Source organism: Oncorhynchus gorbuscha, linkage group LG15 (assembly GCF_021184085.1).
Source record: "Oncorhynchus gorbuscha isolate QuinsamMale2020 ecotype Even-year linkage group LG15, OgorEven_v1.0, whole genome shotgun sequence".
Lineage (NCBI taxonomy): Eukaryota > Metazoa > Chordata > Actinopteri > Salmoniformes > Salmonidae > Oncorhynchus > Oncorhynchus gorbuscha.
In genome coordinates this window covers 25,812,073-25,833,796 of record NC_060187.1, presented here as the reverse complement: position 1 = coordinate 25,833,796, position 21,724 = coordinate 25,812,073, and the positions used below count along the sequence as shown (strand labels likewise).

Here is a 21,724-nt window from a genome sequence, read left to right as displayed (position 1 = left end):
ACCATTTTCAATTAACAAATAAGGTTTTATATGTAAGATGGTTAAATAAAGATATAATGATAATGATAATTTTTTATATTATTATTTGTGCCCTGGCCCTATAAGAGCTCTTTGTCACTTCCCACGAGCCGGGTTGTGACAAAAACTCACACTCATTCTTATGTTTAATAGTGTGCTGACCCTGGTACGCAGCTGGAGGTTGGATGTTTGAAGGGGTACGGGACTATAAACAGTTTGGGAACCACTGCTCTAATTGAATAGAATATGTGCATGAGCACACACACACACACACACACACACACACACACACACACACACACACACACACACACACACACACACACACACACACACACACACACACACACACACACACACACACACACAGCACAGAGTTAGAAATCTGTATCAATCATATCTGGTTTATTTAATAAGAAAATGAATATGGCCACAAGTTATAAATTATGCATGTATCATAAGGGAATATTATTTTTAGTTGTCATTATCTATGCTAATAACATCTCTATCCTGTGTTATTAATATGCAAGTATCTCTATGTTACTCAGAGTTTTTAAAGTTCACATATCTTTAACTATGTGTTGCCAAATCACTATCTCCATAAATGTATAATTTAATAGCTAATATATCTACATCTACATCTTTACGCACTCAAATGAGAAATCTAAGTGAATCTATAAGTTATTATAGATCCTGTATTTCCATATTCACAGGCAAGTATTACAAACATTCTGAGCAGTTCAGTAGCAACATTATATACTCCATATGGGGTGAGATGCTGAGGTCAGCTTCCTCTTACTGTGTCAGAGGGGGCATGTCCTGCTCGGTGCCTCCGTGGGGGCCTCGGCCTAACTCGCGTCACATGATGGAGAGGTGCACCTTGGGTAGGGAGCTCAGACAGCCCCTCCCAGGATGTAGAGCGAGAGAGGGCCGAGAAAGAAGAGAAAGAAGAGGACACAGAGGGGGGTGTGGAGGAGCTGGAGTCATCACACTGGCCTGAAAGAGAGAGAGAAAAAATAGGAAAAGATGACGAGATAAAAATGGAGAAGGAAGTGGAGAGGGGCTAGAAGTTCCCATAGGAGTCACGTGGCGCTGTCAACGGTGCTTCAAAGACATACTGTTAAAAACTACAACAATTAGCAACTGCACTCAAATTCAGTGTATTCGGAAAGTATTCAGACCAGTTCACTTTTTCCACATTTTGTTATGTTACATCCTTACTCTAAAATGTATAAAAACTATTTTAAAATCCTTATATCTACACCCAATACCCCATAATGACAAAGCAAAAAATTGTTTTTAGAATGTCTGCAAATATATTAAAAATAAAAAACAGAAATACCTTCTTTTACATAAGAATTCAGACCCTTGCTATGATACTCAGAATTGAGCTCAGGTGCATCCTGTTTCCATTGATCATCCTTGAGATGTTTCTATAACTTGGAGTCCACCTGTGGTAAATTAAATTGATTGGACATGATTTGGAAAGGCACACACGTGTATATAAGGTTCCACAGTTGACAGTGCATATCAGAGCAAAAACCAAACCATGAAGTTCAAGGAATTGTCGGTATAGCTCTGAGAGAGGATTGTGTTGAGGCACAGATCTGGGAAAGGTAACAGAACATGTCTGCAGCATTGAAGGTCTCCAAGATCACAGTGGCCTCCATTATTCTTAAATGGAAGAAGTTTGGAACCACCAAGACTCTTCCTAGGGCTGGCTGCCCGGCCAAACTGAGCCATCAGGGGGAGAAGGGCCTTGGTCAGGGAGGTGACTAAGAACACAGTAGTCACTCTAACAGAGCTCCAGAGTTCCTCTGTGGAGATGGGAGAACCTTCCAGCACTCTACCAATCAGGCCTTTATGGTAGTGGCCAGACGGATGCCACTCCTGAGTTAACGGCACATGACAGCCTGCTTGGAGTTTGCCAAAAGGCACCTAAAAGAGTCTCAGACCTTGAGAAACATGATTCTTTGGTCTGATGAAATCAATATTGAAGGTTTTGGCCTGAATGCCAAGCGTCATGTCTGGAGGGAACCTGGCCCCATCTCTACGGTGAAGCATGGTGGTGGCAGCATCATGCTTTGGGGATGTTTTTCCATCGGCAGGGACTGGGAGATTAGTCAGGATTGAGGGAAAGATGAATGGAGCAAAGTATGAGATCCTTGATGAAAACCTGCTCCAGAGCGCTCAGGACCTCAGACTGGGGCGAAGGTTTACCTTCCAACAGGACAAGCACACAGCCAAGACAACGCAGAAGCGGATTCGGGACAAGTCTCTGAATGTCCTTGAGTGGCCCAGCCAGAGCCCGGACTTGAACCCGATCGAACATCTCTGGAGAGACCTGAAGATAGCTGTGCAGCAACGCTCCCCATCCAACCTGACAGAGCTTGAGAGGATCTTTTTTATAAATTTCAATACATTTGCCAGAATTTCTAAAAACCTGTTTTCACTTTGTCATTACGGGATATTGTATGTAGATTGAGGGAAAGCATTTTTAAAATCAATTTTAGAATAAGTCTGTAACGTAAAACAATGTGGAATAAGTCAAGGCATCTGAATACTATCTGAATGCACTGTGTGCTGATGCAGGAATGGGCTTAGGCTGGCATGTACACAAGCCAAAAATGGCTCTCTCAGAGAGAGAGAGGAAAGGAGAGAGGGGGAGAGGAAAGGAGAGAGAGGGAGAGGAAAGGAGAGAGGGGGAGAGGAAAGGAGAGAGGAAAGGAGAGAGGAGGAGAGGAAAGGAGAGAGGGGGAGAGGAAAGGAGAGAGGGGGAGAGGAAAGGAGAGAGGGGGAGAGGAAAGGAGAGAGGGAAGGAGAGGAAAGGAGAGAGGGAGAGCGGGAGAGCAGGAGAGGAAAACAGACAGTCACTAATGACCTCTAAAAGAGAGCAGATAGGAAGAGAAGGATAGAGAGATAGTGGTACGGAGGCATACTCACTCAGTCTGGTAGAGACAGGTCGAATACGTCTAGTTCTAGAGCTACGCTTCTTAATGGCAATTGTATCCTAGAGAAGGCAGAGAAAGACGTAGAAGCAAAAACAAACAAACACATCCCAAACAGACAATCACAAAACACATACGCTCACACATACCATACACACACCCTAAGCAGACAATCCCAACACACAATGCTCACTATACTGGTGCCCATCTCATCATCTGTGAGGTCCAGAGAGTCTCTGTGTCTGTGTGACCTCAGACCTGTTCCCCCGTCACATGTTACCTCCCAGCGCTTCACCTGGGACACCCGCCGCGTCTGGGACAGGGATCAGGCAATACACTTCAATAAATGTATTATGAAGTTTGTTATGAATAATACTGCAACACTCATTAATGTGTTCTGACTGGTTTCATAAAGGTTTTATGAATGTTTCTATGAATGATACTGAAAAAGTGTAATGGTGTTATGAATGCCTATGCCTATATATTATTGGTAAAGTTTTACCAATAATTGTAAGCAAAAGGTGACAAGCCCTTACAGATAGACAGAGACACAGACAGATGGCAACGTTTCTATACCAGAGTCTTGTGAGTGGCGTACAGCTCCTGCAAGATCTGATCCACGATGGAGTTGGTGAGATAGGAGACCACTGAGAGCTTCACCTCCCTGGGAGAGGGGGAGAGAGACAAAACGTGTGGGGAGGAAAGGGAGAGGGAGGGCAGAGAGGAGGGAGAATAAGTTCACAGATACCCACACTGATTCAATTGAACAAAGAAGGCTGCATTGCTTATCTTCCTCCCTCAGCTCCCCCTCCCTCCCCCTTACTCCAGCGCTCGGTGAATGTCCTGTGCTGCTCTCTCCATCAAGGCTGTGCGGATGGCGGAGTGAGGGATGGAGACACGCTCCGAGACAGAGAGCTGAGGACGTAACCTCTCCGCAGCAGAGGAGGACAGCGGGCACAACTCACGACAGAGAGACACCATGGAAACGACTATCACCTGTCAATCAAACAACCAATTAAACAAACAGATAAACCACTATGTCTATGTTTGATTGAGAAATGGTGAAGGAGTAAGTCAACAGATGATGTTGAATGAGTGATGTACAGTATTGAGCAGTATACCTGTAGTTCCTTGTCAGCTGCTCTGGTCAGTTCCCCTGCCAGTTGGTCCAGTCTCTGTCTGACTGGCCCGTCTACTGACAGCACATGAGCTAGCTCACAGAGAGAGGGGTACAGCTGAGAGAGAGAGAGAGTTCTCACTTTTGTGTTATGTTTACTGTTCATTTCTTATAGTTTATTTCACTTTTGTTATTATATATTCCACTTGCTTTGGCAATGGAAACATATGTTTCCCATACCAATAAAGCCCCTTAAATTGAAATTGAATCGAGAGAGACAGTTGGGGGGGGGGTCATATGAATACACAAAGACACACAATTAACACTTTAAACTCACCTACACTCCAGATGTTAGAGAAGTGATTCAGGCATGTACACACACTCACCGCACGGGAGTTTCTGGCCTCCTTCAGCACCTGTTTAGCAGCTTGAATCTCCTCCATCTCCCCTACTCCACGTAGCACACACACCTGCTGCTGCACACACACACTCAGACGCTCCATCACCTGGTAAACAGAGAACAGACAAGAAGGAGGAACGTCAGTAAAAGATATACAGGTTTACAATACACACATATTGCTCTCGTGATGGCTCAACTCACTCTCTCTCAATCACACACATTAATTATATACATATGCTGTATCTACCTGTTCAGCAGTGCTGGTGACCAGGCCCTGGTGCAGCCGTAGAGCCTGTCGCTGAGAGAAGCGCTGAGTCTGGTTGTTCCGCAGCAGAGCACACTGAATCTGATGATCACAGATAAAAACCATTCACTCACACTGGAAATATGGTCATGTGTGGTAATCTCAACGAAGCAGTGTAATTTGAATTGGAAAAGGCAGGAAAGGGTTGGTGATGGTAGATCCCCAGTAGAGAAAAGAAGCAGGGGAGGAAAGGACAAGGCAGATGAGAGGATGGTTAACAGAGGAATGGAGGGAGACATTGAGATGGGTGCAGATGAACTTGGGTAGCGTCAGGAGCCCACCTTGGTCAGTGCCTGCTCTGTCCTCTCGGAGGCACTACGGTACGCCTGGCTGATGTCACTGAGGGGGAGGGGCATGTACTGCAAGGTGAAGTTACTGAGAGAAAACCCACCGGCAGAGTTAAAAGAAAGAGAAGGGGTTTGAGTTAGGAAGGAGACAGAAAGGAAGGAAATGGAAAGAGAGCTGCAGAAAAACAGTTAGAGACCCAAACATTAATATCCCCAGTGGACAGAACTCACAGAATTTCCCCACATTATGCTGGAATATGGACTGTGATGGGATGAGTAATGCTTTGATTATTGCAGCCTAATTAAAGGGGAAATCGAAGCTCTCTGGCTGACCCTCACAAGTACGTGTTTAGTCCTGTGTGTGTAAAGTAAGCTAGGTTTGCATCCTGTGTACCAGAGTTTATATATTAGCCAGCTAATTCTGAAAATACTAAGAACAACAGTGAATGTAAATTAGACAGAACTTCAGGTACCCCAATGTGTCTTGGATCCTATTTAAATCAAATGTCTTGCTTAGAAGTGTGTGTGTGTGTGTGTGTGTGTGTGTGTGTGTGTGTGTGTGTGTGTGTGTGTGTGTGTGTGTGTGTGTGTGTGTGTGTGTGTGTGTGTGTGTGTGTGTGTGTGTGTGTGTTTAAAGCACAAACAGTCTCACTGTTCAAGGGCTCGAGCCACATCCAGGAATCCTGTAGCTGAGGTGTTGTTACGATCCCACGTCACACTCCTGTCAGGACAGTGGAGAACCAGTGTCAAACACAACCGCAATCATCCAACCAAGTCACTCCTGTCAGGACAGTGAAGAACCAGTGTCAACCACAACCACAATCATCTAACCAAGTCACTCCTGTCAGGACAGTGGAGAACCAGTGTCAAACACAACCATCTAACCAAGTCACTCCTGTCAGGACAGTGAAGAACCAGTGTCAAACACAACCATCTAACCAAGTCACTCCTGTCAGGACATTGAAGAACCAGTGTCAAACACAACCATCTAACCAAGTCACTCCTGTCAGGACAGTGAAGAACCAGTGTCAAACACAACCATCTAACCAAGTCACTCCTGTCAGGACATTGAAGAACCAGTGTCAAACACAACCATCTAACCAAGTCACTCCTGTCAGGACAGTGAAGAACCAGTGTCAAACACAACCACAACCATCCAACCAAGTCACTCCTGTCAGGACATTGAAGAACCAGTGTCAAACACAACCATCTAACCAAGTCACTCCTGTCAGGACATTGAAGAACCAGTGTCAAACACAACCATCTAACCAAGTCACTCCTGTCAGGACAGTGAAGAACCAGTGTCAAACACAACCACAACCATCCAACCAAGTCACTCCTGTCAGGACAGTGAAGAACCAGTGTCAAACACAACCATCTAACCAAGTCACTCCTGTCAGGACATTGAAGAACCAGTGTCAAACACAACCATCTAACCAAGTCACTCCTGTCAGGACATTGAAGAACCAGTGTCAAACACAACCATCTAACCAAGTCACTCCTGTCAGGACAGTGAAGAACCAGTGTCAAACACAACCACAACCATCCAACCAAGTCACTCCTGTCAGGACAGTGAAGAACCAGTGTCAAACACAACCACAACCATCCAACCAAGTCACTCCTGTCAGGACAGGGGATAACCAGTGTCAAACACAACCACAACCAAGTCACTCCTGTCAGGACAGGGGATAACCAGTGTCAAACACAACCACAACCAAGTCACTCCTGTCAGGACAGGGGATAACCAGTGTCAAACACAACCACAACCAAGTCACTCCTGTCAGGACAGGGGATAACCAGTGTCAAACACAACCACAACCAAGTCACTCCTGTCAGGACAGGGGATAACCAGTGTCAAACACAACCATAACCATCCAACCAAGTCACTCCTGTCAGGACAGGGGATAACCAGTGTCAAACACAACCATACCTTCTATGTTTCCCTCCCTGTCTCTTGCCTGAGTGTGGTGTTGATCTGTAGGGCTTTGCTCAGCATCTTGGCTCCAATGTCCTCCAGGCTGTTCCCACTCAGGTCCACCTTTCGCAGACAGGTGTTGCTGCCCAGAGCGTTTACCAGCACTGTGCCCCGAGAACGCAGCCGCGAGTCAGCCAGTGAGAGGGACTGGAGGGCCTGGGGAGGGACAGGGGAGAGGGGAGAGAGAGGGTGAGGATGGAGGGAGATGGGATAGGGTGGAGAGCAGGGGAGAGGGGAGAGAGAGGGTGAGGATGGAGGGAGATGGGATAGGGTGGAGAGCAGGGGAGAGGGGAGAGAGAGGGTGAGGATGGAGGGAGATGGGATAGGGTGGAGAGCAGGGGAGAGGGGAGAGAGAGGGTGAGGATGGAGGGAGATGGGATAGAGTGGAGAGCAGGGGAGAGGGGAGAGAGAGGGTGAGGATGGAGGGAGATGGGATAGGGTGGAGAGCAGGGGAGAGGGGAGAGAGAGGGTGAGGATGGAGGGAGATGGGATAGGGTGGAGAGCAGGGGAGAGGTAAAGCAGAAGAAAAGGGTAGGACAGAACAGAGGACAGAAAAATAAAGGAGAAGGAGATGGAGAGAGATGGTTAAATACAGCTAGGAACAGGTGGCAGCAGTGCTAAGGAGGAACTGAGGAATTTAGCATTTGTAATAGAGTGATGTGTCAGTTTTGTACACAAAGGTAATAATTCAGAGGGCACAATATGTTACAGCCCACAGTAACAGGGCCATGGAGTGATATACAAATTAATAAAAAATTAAAAACTGAAATTCATTATTTACATACATTTTCAGACCCTTTGCTATGAGCCTAGAAATTGAGCTCAGGTGCATCCTGTTTACATGAATCATCCTTGAGATGTTTCTACAACTTCATTGGAGTCCACCTGTGGTAAATTCAATTGATTAGACATGATTTGAAAATGTACACACCTGTCTATACAAGGTTCCACAGTTGACAGTGCATGCCAGAGCAAAAACCAAGCCATGAGGTCAAAGGAATTGTCCCTAGAGCTCTGAGACAGGATTACGTCACAGACACAGATCTGGGAAAGGGTAATAATAATGTCTGCAGCATTGAAGGTCCCCAAGAACACAGCGGCCTCCATCATTCTTAAATGGAAGAAGTTTGGAACCACCAAGACTCTTCCTAGAGCTGGCCGCCTGGCCATACTGAGCAATCGGGGGAGAAGGGCCTTGGTCAGGGGGGTAAACTAAGAACCCGGTGGTCACTCTGACAGAGCTCTAGAGTTCCTCTGTAGAGATGGGAGAACCTTCCAGAAGGACAACCATCTTTACAGCACTCCACCAATCAGGCCATTATGGTAGAGAGAGGCCAGACAGAAGCCACTCCTCAGTAAAAAGGCACATGACAGCCCGCTTGGAGTTTGCCAAAAGGCACCTAAAGACTCTCAGACCATGAGAAACAAGATTCTCTGGACTGATGAAACCAAGATTGAACTCTTTGGCCTGAATGCCAAGCTTCACGTCTGGAGGAAACCTGGCACCATCCCTACAGTGAAGCATGGTGGTGGCAGCATCATGCGGTGGAGATGTTTTTCAGCGGCAGAGACTGGGAGACTAGTCAGGATTGAGGCAAAGATGAACGGAGCAAAGTATAGAGAGATCCTTGATGAAAATCTGCTCCAGAGCACTCAGGACCTCAGACTCGGGTGAAGTTTCACCTTCCAACAGGTCAACGATCCTAAGCACACAGTAAAGACAAAGCAGGAGTGGCTTCGGGACAAGTCTCTGAATGTTCTTGAGTGGCCCAGCCAGAGCCCCATCTTGAACCCGATCCAACATCTCTGAAGAGACCTGAAAATAGCTGTGACGCTCCCCATCCAACCTGACAGAGCTTGAGAGGATCTACAGAGAAGAAGGGGAGAACTCCGGTGTGCTATGCGTGTAATGTCATACCCAAGAAGCCCCAAGGCTGTAATCACTGCCAAATATGCTTAACAGAGTACTGAGTAAAGGGTCTGAATACTTAAGTAAATGTGATACCCCCCCACAATAAAATATAAATTAGAAAAATAATGATAAAAAACAGTTTTGCTTTGTCTTGTCATTATGGGGTAATGTGTGTAGATCGATGAGGAAACATTTTTTTTAAATACATTTTAGACTAAGGATGTATCCTAACCAAAGGAAAAAGTCAAAGGGTCTGAATACTTTCTGAAGGCAAGGTACTCGAAGGGAAACACTATCCTGTAGAAAATAACGAGTATTTATGTATGAGAGAATACCATGTACAATACAGTCTGTGTGTGTGGAGAATATCAGTATTTCACAATGAGTTACAATCAGTGAACATTCAATTGTGTATAATGTGTGAATGATGTGTGAATTGTGACGCATTATCACTCACACATTCCTCCTCCTGTATGAGTTGGACCAGCTTGTGTAGGATTTCATCCAGCACCCTGAACATAGATCCATGGGGAGAGAGGCAGTTCAGGATACACTCAGCAGGGGCTCCGGCACTAGTCATTTCCTGCTGCTATCGTAATCATCCTAGTCTGCCTGAGGAAAATCAAGCTCTGATGCAAACTGACGCACACACACACACACAGAGTGCCTCTGTAGTACTGCACCTGCTCTTGATGTTGAAGTTCTTGCCCAGATACAGGTGCTTTAGGGAGGTGTGTCTGGAGAGAGCTGGTAGAACTGAGAGAAGGTCTGCATCCAGCCCTGTAAACACAACGACATCAAGCACACACCATCCCCTCATACAAAACAAGCTCAAACAGACAACTCCCTCACACAAAACTAGCTTGAGTGGTGCAGGCTGCCACAGTGGTGCAGAGTATCACACTGTGCCATAGTGGTACAGTCAGTCATTCTGCTCACCGTTGTCTGAGATGTCCAGAGTGGCGATGGAGGAGAGCCTGGGGAACAGCTCCTGGACCACAGAAGCTCCTGCAGATTTCAGCTGAGGCAGGCAGACAGACAGAGTGTGAGCATGTGTGAGAGAGCACAATAACAGGAGACCTTGACATAGTTTTCATCTATAGCTACTGCTCAGTAAGTCCTTATTGGAAACATAAGCAATGAATGCCAGAGAGATAGATATGGTCAATTATATAAAGGCCAGCAGGAATTGAATGTTGTGTACAGAGTGACAGACTTGTACCTCACAGCCACTAATGTCCAGGTGTAGGTCATTGATGTGAGGGTTTGTGGTCAGACCGATGAAGAGAGACCTAAAGAAAGAGAGAGGGAAACATAAACATAAGGGGAAAAGGTGTTTACAACAAAGACCTTTTAGCTTATTTCTCTTTCTGGAAATTCACACCCTTTAACGTAGTGTCATTTGTCATGGTGACCAGTGTGTGTTGTGCAGCTAGCCTGGTCCCAGTCACTCCAGTGAGATACAGGTGTGACAGAGAGAGACCAGGGGGGAATAGGGGAACTGACCTCAGGGCCTCAGGGGGCAGCTTCATAGAGGCCAGGCTGACATGGGTGAGACTGAAGGCCGAGCTGAAGAACTGACGCAACAACGGCAGGTTCTCCTTCACTTTCCTGGGAGAGGAGCGAGGTCAGAGTGAGATGAATGAGAGAGGAGAGGAGCGAGGTCAGAGTGAGATGAATGAGAGAGGAGAGGAGCGAGGTCAGAGTGAGATGAATGAGAGAGGAGAGGAGCGAGGTCAGAGTGAGATGAATGAGAGAGGAGAGGAGCGAGGTCAGAGTGAGATGAATGAGAGAGGAGAGGAGCGAGGTCAGAGTGAGATGAATGAGAGAGGAGAGGAGCGAGGTCAGAGTGAGATGAATGAGAGAGGAGAGGAAGAAGTAGAGATGGAGTGGGAGGGAAAGGCGATAGAAGGCGAGTGGTTAATTGTTGATTGTCTGGGTAAATAAGAGGCTGGTATGAAGTGGAGAGCGTATTCCGATGGAATGAGACAGAGACAATGGAGCTGGTCAAAGAGGAGGGAGCAGGTGGGGTCAGATGATAAGTCTTATCTATGCAGACAGCTCGAGGAGTTTAAAACCACAGACACAACTACAGAAAGGAACACAATGTTCCAGTGATTCCCACAAAGCTTATTTTTGATTTCACATTGAAGGGAACGACAGAGATAAGACAGATAAGAGTGAAAAGAAAAAGAGAGAGCTAAAGATCAAGCCTGAGGATTTTAAGAATAAAAAGATCCCTTGCTAAAAATGTGCCTTCCATCTTCACGCCGAGCCTCAGTGTTTTTCTGCCACATCACCCCAAAGAAATAGTTCATCTCAAGGATGTGACTAACCTGTAGGTGAAGGTATTTTTGGAGAGATTCAAGTAGGAGAGATCGGCACAACATCCCCTCAGCAGAGCCCCAAATAGCTATGTGAGAGAAGCGAGAGTTGTGTTGTGCAGTTTTAGTGGGAGAGAGAAAAAGACAGCAGTTGGGGATTATAGAGGAAGAAACAGACAGAAGTTGCAGATAAACTCTTTAAAATGCTTAATTCTATAAGTGTGCAATCAAATTCTCAGAGACACTATATTCTCACCGACTCAACAGAACAGTCAGTGCCAGACAGGTCCAAATGGACCAGACAATTAGGCTGGGACAGGAACAGGCACAGATTCTAAAGAAAGAGAGAGAAAAGATGGTTAACTGAGAAACTGACTCATAAGGCATCAGCAGTGCATTTACTATACTGTTGGTTTGTTTACAGAGTATGAGTGTATGTGTATGTGTATGTGTGTGTGTTTTCTGACCGAGGCATCCTCCCCAGACAGGAACCCAGGGTTCTTGCTCAGGTCCAGGTGCAGCAGAGAGTTAGAATACTCATCACTGGAGCACAGAGTCTGAGACACCACACCTGAGACACACAGAGAGGGGGAGGGGGAAGCCATGAGGGATGCATTCAGCTAGCTAATGCAAATGTACACAACAACAAAAAAATCCAGTTTCAGAATATTTTTTGTTATGCGATTCTCATCCGTACCTGTGTGAAGTATAATTCTTAATTCAATATTCAGTATTCCAATTCGAAATATTTAACAAGCGGGGGAGTAACACGGAGCATTCTGCCTGAAGGATAGTTACCGTGGGGGCATATCATGACTCTTGAAGCTTTGTAGAGTAGACAAAACATTACATTAACACACAGAGATGTTGGTGGGGGAATTACAGGAGGTACAGAGGTTTCTATCACCTCAGCTAGAAAAGTAGCATGCATGCATGGCTTAGTGGCATGTTCAATCAGCTATTGCTGCTTCCTCAAACCCAAACACAGTTGGAGGTGTTCATGAACTGATTCTCCAGCTGACTGTTCCTGCTTGCCGAATTACTGCCTTGTATTAATGTCAGGGGACACTGGGGTGTAGAGGAGGATGCTTATGCAACATGGAGTAGGACAGGGGGGGGGCGCCCTTCTCTAGTAGAGAGATGGAGAGATTGAGTGATGGAAGGATGGAGAGGTGAAGCAGTCTAAACCTTTGGAGTTGAGGAAGGTCTTGGAGAGGTTGAGGAGACGCAGTCCTTTGCTGAGGCGACACACTTGCTGGATGAGGTTAGCCACACCTACACCAGAGGAGGAGAGATGTCACTAAAACAAACTGAATGTGGAAGTCAAACTAGTGTGGAAGTCAAACAGGAAGTAAGGCATCTGCTTGGTACCTTGGTTGTCCAGTGTGTTGTGGGCCAGATTCAGAGAGTGGATGACAGAAGCAGGATTCTCTGAGAGCGCAACTGACAGCTTCTGAGGAAAGTCACTGCAACATACACAGTACACACATTTGGACATAGACACAATGACACACACAAACACTTTTTAGTTTAAGGTTCTAACACACTTATTATTATTTTTAAAAGTATGGGTGAGAAGTGAGAAGCAAGGGAAAACTCACGATTTTAGACCAGCATTCTCCAGCGTGATCTCTTCCAGACTGGAGGACTTACTGAGGGTGTGCAGAACCTGCTCAGTGACCTCTAACCCCTGAAATTAGAAATGATCTAATTTCGTTGCGCGCATAATAACTTCTGAGTAATATCAATGACCATTTAAAGCACATGGGGAGACAGATAGAAGGATACTTACTATGCGTATGTCCTTACAGTATAGTTTGGTGAACCAGGTATTGTACGCCAGTGATGCCACAATAACTGCCAAGTCCCTGTCATAAACACACAACAATTAGTGCACTGAAACAGGTACATTTCACAATACCCTTAATATACATTTATCAACTGGATTTATTAAGGCTGCCAGCAGCATCAACTTGACAGAGTCATACCCTCTCTCTTTCTGTCTTTCTTTCCCTCTCCCCTTCTCTCACCTGCTTTCCAGGTGGCTGAAGTCCACTAGATTAAACTCCCTGTTGTCTTGGGAGTGATAGATAGTGTCCACATCCTAGGAACAAGATTACCCATGAGTCCACGTGCTATAGTATATGACCCCCTCAATTGAAAGTAGAGTGTTGTGTATAACTCTCCTGTGCACTCACACACAACCGGCCTACTCCCACTGCACTTACCCACTGAACTTCCTCCTTGCAGCTGATTCCATTATAGTCACACAGGGCAGCGTAGGTCTCCGAAAACCCTCCTGAGACAGAGAAGAAGAAAAATAGCGGATGGTGAGAGAAGTGTTTAAAGAGCACTTGGTGATTTCAGAGAGGGAAAGAGGGAAGAGGGGAAAAGAGAGACAACAAGCAGTGCAATTACTCTACAATGTCGGTGTAGAAATATAGTTATGAACCTAGCTATGTTAAGATGAATCTACTAACTGTACGTTGCTCTGCATAAGAGTGTCTGCAAAATGACTAAAATGTCAACTGTAAATGTGCTGTACACTGCATGTAGTGCAGTGGGTTTCTCTATCCATTTGTCTCTTAATCAAATTACTCAACCATTTCCTATGACTGTCTATCTATCACCTTCCTGAATCTGCTCATATGCACAGGTACGTGAAGAGACCTTTCAAGGGCCATGTGCTCAAAATGCCCGCACCCCTTCATAATTCATATCTCGAAATGTATAACATTGTTGACCATGGACCTATTTATTTCTGCAACAACACACTCAGTCATCATCACACATAAGCAAGATAAAACAGTGCCTCATGATTGACATCTGGAAAAGAGGGTGGGCTTTCAGCTGATCATTTAGCAAGCTCAATTTATTTGACTGATTGTGATTTAGCTTCAATGCTCGAATCAAATAATAAGTTCATAACATAATATTCATAATCTCCTAACTCATATAATATGGCTAGTGGCTTATGTGGATATTTTTTTATATATGGTGGTTAGCTAGAGTCTAGACTACCTGCGTTGCTGCTGCGCTGACACACATGCATATCCTGACTGAAGGAGGGATGGAGTTCAGTCGGAGGGTGATGATGCAGTCGCTCCTGTCTATGTCTTTCTGCCTCTCTCTGCTGAGCGTATCAGCCAACCAGACTGAATAGTGATGATGATGTAGGCTGAATCAAGTGTTAATCAAATGTTATGCTACAGTGGCAGTACTGTTGATATTTTAACAAGGTAGCTAGCCACACACACGACCGGTGACCGCATGACCGGTGACCGCACAGGTAGAGCCCTATCTGTGCACGTGCCTGCTTATGCTCTGTCTGTCTGTCCGTCTGCCTGTCTGCCTTCCTTCCTTCCTTCCTGCCTGCCTGTCTGTCTGCATGTCTGTCTGCCTGTGTCTGTATATGTCTGCCTTCCTGCCCGTCTGCCTGCCCGCCTGCCAGTCTGCCTGCCTTCCTTCCTTCCTTCCTGCCTGTCTGCCTGTCTGCCTTCCTTCCTTCCTTCCTTCCTGCCTGTCTGTCTATGTCTGCCTTCCTGTCTATGCCTGCCTGTGAGTCTCTTACCACAGGCCCTCTGGGTTTCCATAGACGTCTCTGAGCTGGGAGAGTGCTTCCTGCTTCCCTCAGAAAGTTCACTGTCTGAATGACAGATGGAGGGACTGAAAGAGAGAGAGAGGACAAAAGGAGGTTTAAGTTAGAAGAGACAAATTAGCTAACATTAATCATTTGTCTGGGTTTCAACACTGTCTGGTAAAGGAGTCTTTGCTGTCTGAAAATGGACACTTACGCAAACAGAGAGTTGTTAAATATTCTGGACAGGGCAAAGTTAACATGGCTGACCACATGACTGAGGTGGTCATGTGACTGTAGCCACAAGGAATAAGTGGACTTGTCCGTGTCTATGACGACCTGCACAGAAACAACATAGTTTGAATGACTGTAGAGTGATACAGGCACCACAGTGATTTTGATGGCATAATGCTGAAATTTGAAATGGATAATTTACAGTTAACTGCAGGAGATATATGATTACAGTAGCTCTACTTACAGGAATGAAGATCCTCATATCTCCATTATGCAAAATAATGAGATTAACTGATTTCAAATAATTACTCAGATGTTGAGATGATTGACACTCCATAATAAATCTGTTTAGACAACTAATCAGTTGTAATGAAGAGGCCACAGGGACAATGCAGTAACATGGCCATTCAAAACCCCCAAAAATATGTTATTCACCTGATGCTCTGGGTGACTGTTCATGGCTCGGATCTCCAAGAAGTTAAATGTCACCTCTATCTGCAATGAACGCCACATTTTGAACCTATTTGTTAACATGCTGATAATTATGTGCATGGTAAGTGGTAAATAGTGTACATACAGATCATGTGGGCTACCTTTGTTGGAACCTTGGCGACCAGGAGATAGAGCCTCCATGTTGTGAGAACCTGAGACAGCCAGAGAAACAGGAACAAATTAAATCCATCCTGAGCAAAGGTTCACTGCACACTCAAGACTCGCTAAGGGCATCAGATTCTCTGATGGGTTGCCATGGTAATGGAGAGTGAAATGTGGAGCCCTCTCTGTATTCATCTATTGATCTGGGTAGGAATATTTTTTCCACAACATCATGCTATGGATGGGCTGAGGTGTACACTGGGGAGGATTGCATTCGCAGGCTGTGCATTAAGATGCTCTATAGAAATGATTACAACAATAATAGTTGGGAAGTCGTTAAAGTAAATCACACATACACCCACACACAGATGTACTGTAAACGTACGCTCACACATTAAATCCCCTTGAGCTACAAACACAATCTCTATGCCCTAGTCTCATGCTCCTTCTGTCCATATTTTTGGGGAGAATGAAGAAACTTTAGTAAATATTGTTCAAGCACAGTGTAACATTTTCATCAGATAAACACATCTCTCTCTCTCTCTCTCTCTCTCTCTCTCTCTCTCTCTCTCTCTCTCTCTCTCTCTCTCTCTCTCTCTCTCTCTCTCTCTCTCTCTCTCTCTCTCTCTCTCTCTCTCTCTCTCTCTCTCTCTCTCTCTCTCTCTCTCTCTCTCTCTCTCTCTCTCTCTCTCTCTCTCTCTCTCAGAAGTAACTGAGGAGAGAAGGAGGAACATTTTCTCCTCTGCATTTCTCTTTGTGGCCATCATTCTCATTTGTTCTCTCTCCAGTAACACTACTACACAGTATGCCCTCTTAATGAAAAGCAGTAATTAAATGATGGCTCCCCCTCTCTGTTGCATTTTGAGAGAGAGGTGCTTGACTCTACCGATCAGAGTCAAACACTTGCCAGCAGCCACAACACCCACAACAACATCAAACCCACACAACCCCCCCCCACAACATCAAACCCACACAACATCATACCCCCCACAACATCAAACCCACACAACATCATACTCCCCCACAACATCAAACCCACACAACATCATACTCCCCCACAACACTCACAAGGGTGGGGAGACAGTTCCCCCAGGAGAGTCCTTATCAAAGTCTTCCAGATCAAAGGGAAATATCACACTTATCTTGGCATATCATTATGCATGTGTCTGTTTTTGGAGCAGAGATGCCTGTCTTTTCGTATTGGACTGATAAGGGGGAGAGGCGACTGTTATACAAACAAGTACTGTAAGTATCCTGGTTAAATGATTCACAATTAATTTACATTTACATTTACATTACATTGACCATGACATGAAATAAAAACAATGGCCGTAGCCCCATCCTGAACCTGCTTTAAAACATTCAACCTAGCCTAATAGCAAGCAAGCATTTCACACTTCCCGTTCCCTTGACACCTGAAATCCTAACCCTCTCCTCAGCCTCATCCTATGCCCCACAGAGACTACAATTACAGACCGTTCAGAGTTAAAAAGAAGGAACAGTTTAGCAGAGAGAGATTGGACAGCGGGGACTGAAGAGATAACATAGTCCCGACAGATAGACAGACATACCGAAGACCCTGAACATCAAAGGGTGCACATGCAAAACTCTCCCAACTCGCACCATAATGAATCATTAAGCAGTCATCAAGGAAATGACTCTCTGCCAAGGCCTAGCCTGCCCTGCTGGGGGGTTCAGCCCATTGCCTCATCAGGGAATTGAGGGGAAAGCTTGTGGTCGTTTTTGGGGAGCACAAAAACATGAAAACATTTCAATGCAGTTTTATGTGGAGTTGTTACACTCTTAGAAAAAAGGGTTCCAAAGGGGTTCTGCGGCTGTTCCCATAGGAGAAACACTTTTGGGTTCCAAATATAACCATTTGGTTCTACATGGAACCCTAGTTCTACATGGAACCCAAAAGGGTTCTACCTGGAACCAAAAGCTTTTTTTTCAAAGGATTCTTCTATGGGAACAGCCACAGAACCCTTTTAGGTTCTAGATAGCACCTTTCTTTCTAAAAGTGTTAAGCAGCTTTTGTTATTTGGTTGGTCGGTTTCTTATACTTCTCCCTATTTGCTGTACTCACACAGGTTGTGATCTATACTAAAAGAGCTCACTGGCCCAGATTTAGTCCTGGCAAGGCTGCAGCTCCACAAATGGAGATTTCACATCTTTGCCCCACATACTCTCTGATGAAAGCACCCAGAATCAGAGGCAGTGGTACGCCCGCGCCCAGCATTGCCTCCACCGCCAGGGTCTCAGAGGGACAGAGCCCCAAGCTGCTGCTATTACAGACCTCTGTCCTACATTGTCCCAATTAGAGGTCGACCGATTTTTTCAACTGAATGAACACTTATTTTAACTTAATATAATACATCAATAAAATCAATTTAGCCTAAATAAATAATTAAACATGTTCAATTTGGTTTAAATAATGCAAAAACAAAGTGTTGGAGAAGAAAGTAAAAGTGCAATATGTGCCATGTAAGAAAGCTAACATTTAAGTTCCTTGCTCAGAACATGAGAACATATGAAAGCTGGTGGTTCCTTTTAACATGAGTCTTCAATATTCCCAGGTAAGAAGTTTTAGGTTGTAGTTATTATAGGAATTATAGGACTATTTCTCTCTATACCATTTGTATTTCATATACCTTTGACTATTGGATGTTCTTATAGGCACTTTAGTATTGCCAGTGTAACAGTATAGCTTCCGTCCCTCTCCTCGCTCCTACCTGGACTCGAACCAGGAACACATCGACAACAGCCACCCTCGAAGCAGCGTTACCCATAAGGAGCAAGGGGAACAACTACTCCAAGTCTCAGAGCGAGTGACGTTTGAAACGCTATTAGCGCGCACCCCGCTAACTAGCTAGCCATTTCACATCGGTTACACCAGCCTAATCTCGGAAGTTGATAGGCTTGAAGTCATAAACACCTTTAAAGAAAAGTTTTTTTTTTTTTTTTTACAGATTTCTGATTGTTATGAAAACTTGAAATCGGCCCTAATTAATCGGCCATTCCGATTAATCAGTCGACCTATAGTCCCAATACAAAGCCCAGGCACAGCCAATGCTTGAAGCATTGCAAAGAGCTGCTGTCAAAACGCACAAAAGTGCTGTTTGAATAAATGCTTACGAGCCTGCTGGTGTCTACCATCGCTGGAACCGTTACTTATTTTAACGGGTGGCATCCATAAGTCTAAATATAGCTGTTACATTGCACAACCTTCAATGTTATGTCATAATTACGTAAAATTCAGGCAAATTAGTTCGCAAAGAAATAGGCGGCCCAAACTGTTGCATATACCATGACTCTACGTGCAATGAACGCAAGAGAAGTGACACAATTTCACCTGGGTAATATTGCCTGCTAACCTGGATTTCTTTTAGCTAAATATGCAGGTTTAAAAATATATACTTCTTGTATTGATTTTAAGAAAGGCATTGATGTTTATGGTTAGGTACATGTTAGAGCAACGACAGTCCTTTTTCGCGAATGCGCACCGCATCGATTATATGCAACGCAGGACACGCTAAATAAACTAGTAATATCATCAACCATGTGTAGTTAACTAGTGATTATGATTGATTGATTGATTGTTTTTTATAAGATAAGTTTAATGCTAGCTAGCAACTTACCCTGGCTTCTTACTGCATTCCCGTAACAGGCAGGCTCCTCGTGAGGCAGGTGGTTAGCGCCTTGGACTAGTTAACCGTAAGGTTGCAAGATTGAATCCCAGAGCTGACAAGGTAAAAATCTGTCGTTCTGCCCCTGAACAAGGCAGTTAACCCACTGTTCCTAGGCCGTCATTGAAAATACAAATGTGTTCTTAACTGACTTGCCTAGTTAAATAAAGCTGCAATTTTTTTTTTTACAGATTTCTGATTGTTATGAAAACTTGAAATCGGTTCTAATTCATCAGCCATTCCGATGAATCAGTCGACCTCTAGTCCCAATACAAAGCCCAGGCACAGCCAGGGATGGGGAAGCAGAAACCTATCAAATTAATATATTCATGGCATGTCGCCAATCTGGCCATAGCTTGCGCTCGGTATGTAATTGACCGTAGCAATTACTTGCACTTCAATACTGCCTATGTTGCAGCATGTCTCTCATAGACCACCCATCAGGTTTCCATCCAATGTGTTATGTAGTATCCATCCACTGCATCAGACTTGTTTTTTTGGCGTAGTGAGGGGTGGAATAGTACTGTGTGTGGATGGTCTGGAGAGCTGTTCTATATCAAAAGCTCAACAATCATCTGTGGGAATACCACCCACTCAGTCAGCACATCAATATAGCAACTGCTGTTTTGACCAGTTATTCAAACACTACTCACCAGTATCCTATCCTCTGATTTGCCATTTTTGGTTTCAAGCTTTATGCCACGTATAAACTTGGTTGAGGACTTGTCAATAATCTTCCTGATACTCTCTGTAAATAGAAAAGCATCCAAGGTCAGATACACACAGCAAACATTTCACACACAATCACACAAATCAACCAAGTATAGAGCACATCAGAACAGTGAGAGAGACAAGCTTGACCTTCAAGTGGACAGCCCTAACCCTAACCCTAACCCTAACCCTCGCCAACCCTAACCCTAACCCTAACCCTATCCCTAACCCTAACCCTATCCCTAACCCTAACCCTAACCCTATCCCAACCCTAACCCTAACCCTATCCCTAACCCTAACCCTAACCCTATCCCTAACCCTATCCCTAACCCTAACCCTATCCCTAACCCTATCGCCAACCCTAACCCTAACCCTATCCCTAACCCTAACCCTATCCCTAACCCTAACCCTATCCCTAACCCTAACCCTATCCCTAACCCTAACCCTATCGCCAACCCTAACCCTATCCCTAACCCTAACCCTAACCCTATCCCTAACCCTAACCCTAACCCTATCCCTAACCCTAACCCTAACCCTAACCCTATCCCTATCCCTAACCCTAACCCTAACCCTATCCCTAACCCTATCCCTAACCCTAACCCTATCCCTAACCCTAACCCTAACCCTAACCCTAACCCTAACCCTAACCCTATCGCCAACCGACTGAAGGCGGACCAACCTTTTCATTTCAAACTGACATGCTGCCATTTTATAAACAGGGAGATAATCAGAGGCTGCACAGAAACACGGTCACTGTGTATTTTGTAGAATATGATCCTGCTTCTGGTATCTTAAACTATGCTATTGATTGAGAAAACCCGTGGGTCTCCAAAACCATTGTATTCTTCATTAAAAAGTGAAAGACAGCAATATTTTCAATGGCAGGCACATAACAATTTCCCCATCAAACTAGGATATGTGAGAGAGGACAGAATTAAGCCATTAAATAGAGAGCATTTTAATAGAATATGGAAACCAGAGATGAAATGCAGTACTTGGTGAGAGTGGATGGAGACAAAACACTTCCTGGTTTTTCTCTCCAGTTTTTCTATTTCTTGTTGTATTTTTTCCATTATCACCTGTTAATTTCCTTGTATTATGCAAACTAAAAGAGCTTTTGTAATTTCATTATCTAATCATGTGAATAAACCAACAAACATCTTATTATTAATTGTTTCATAGGCGAAAACCTGCAATCTCATTCATTCTGTTATTAATGAGATTCAAAATACAATTCCAGACAATTTATTCCCACACAAACTCCAACCTTATGTGAACAATATGACTTCTACCAACAACCACATGGCTCCTCTCTGCTCCAGTGTGTCACATATAATCCCAGTCAGAGGTGTGCCCCCCCCCCTACTGCAGATAACCTGGCTGGGCCTGAGGACATCCCTGACATAGAGATGTACCCTCAGAGAGACAGGGGCAAGGCCAGAGAGGAGGACAGGGGGAGAGAGTGACATGGTGAAAGGTATTAGAACATGGATAACAAACCAAGGCACTGAATATACTGTACTTCACCTGTGACTAATGCACTGTCAAATTAAAGAATGCTGCTGATTCTTCTGACAGGATAGTTAGAGTAATGTTCTGATTATTGAGATGACCTGAACATCATGATGACTGTTTAA

General features: G+C 44.7%; 1 protein-coding gene across 5 annotated transcripts in view; it reads right to left on the bottom strand.

The window, feature by feature from the left end:
- LOC123997533 (capping protein, Arp2/3 and myosin-I linker protein 3-like) overlaps positions 1-21,724 on the bottom strand; it is a 39,406-nt gene that overhangs the window by 16,427 nt on the left and 1,255 nt on the right. For 4 of the 5 annotated variants that reach the window (XM_046301875.1, XM_046301871.1, XM_046301873.1 and 1 more), the window contains exons 2-31: positions 20,030-20,124; positions 15,690-15,740; positions 15,532-15,591; positions 15,080-15,201; positions 14,857-14,951; positions 13,514-13,584; positions 13,316-13,389; positions 13,078-13,153; positions 12,887-12,975; positions 12,657-12,751; positions 12,474-12,560; positions 11,753-11,856; positions 11,542-11,619; positions 11,298-11,374; positions 10,468-10,572; positions 10,184-10,253; positions 9,901-9,982; positions 9,645-9,741; positions 9,419-9,473; positions 7,033-7,205; positions 5,727-5,795; positions 5,069-5,162; positions 4,731-4,829; positions 4,470-4,589; positions 4,088-4,201; positions 3,790-3,962; positions 3,543-3,630; positions 3,151-3,279; positions 2,962-3,028; positions 818-1,014 (exon numbers count right to left, since the gene is read on the bottom strand). In XM_046301875.1, coding sequence (XP_046157831.1) covers positions 818-1,014; positions 2,962-3,028; positions 3,151-3,279; positions 3,543-3,630; positions 3,790-3,962; positions 4,088-4,201; positions 4,470-4,589; positions 4,731-4,829; positions 5,069-5,162; positions 5,727-5,795; positions 7,033-7,205; positions 9,419-9,473; positions 9,645-9,741; positions 9,901-9,982; positions 10,184-10,253; positions 10,468-10,572; positions 11,298-11,374; positions 11,542-11,619; positions 11,753-11,856; positions 12,474-12,560; positions 12,657-12,751; positions 12,887-12,975; positions 13,078-13,153; positions 13,316-13,389; positions 13,514-13,584; positions 14,857-14,951; positions 15,080-15,201; positions 15,532-15,591; positions 15,690-15,740; positions 20,030-20,124 — 2,906 coding nt within the window. The remainder of the gene's footprint in view (positions 1-817; positions 1,015-2,961; positions 3,029-3,150; positions 3,280-3,542; positions 3,631-3,789; positions 3,963-4,087; positions 4,202-4,469; positions 4,590-4,730; positions 4,830-5,068; positions 5,163-5,726; positions 5,796-7,032; positions 7,206-9,418; positions 9,474-9,644; positions 9,742-9,900; positions 9,983-10,183; positions 10,254-10,467; positions 10,573-11,297; positions 11,375-11,541; positions 11,620-11,752; positions 11,857-12,473; positions 12,561-12,656; positions 12,752-12,886; positions 12,976-13,077; positions 13,154-13,315; positions 13,390-13,513; positions 13,585-14,856; positions 14,952-15,079; positions 15,202-15,531; positions 15,592-15,689; positions 15,741-20,029; positions 20,125-21,724) is intronic. The other variant, XM_046301872.1, reaches the window with a different exon arrangement.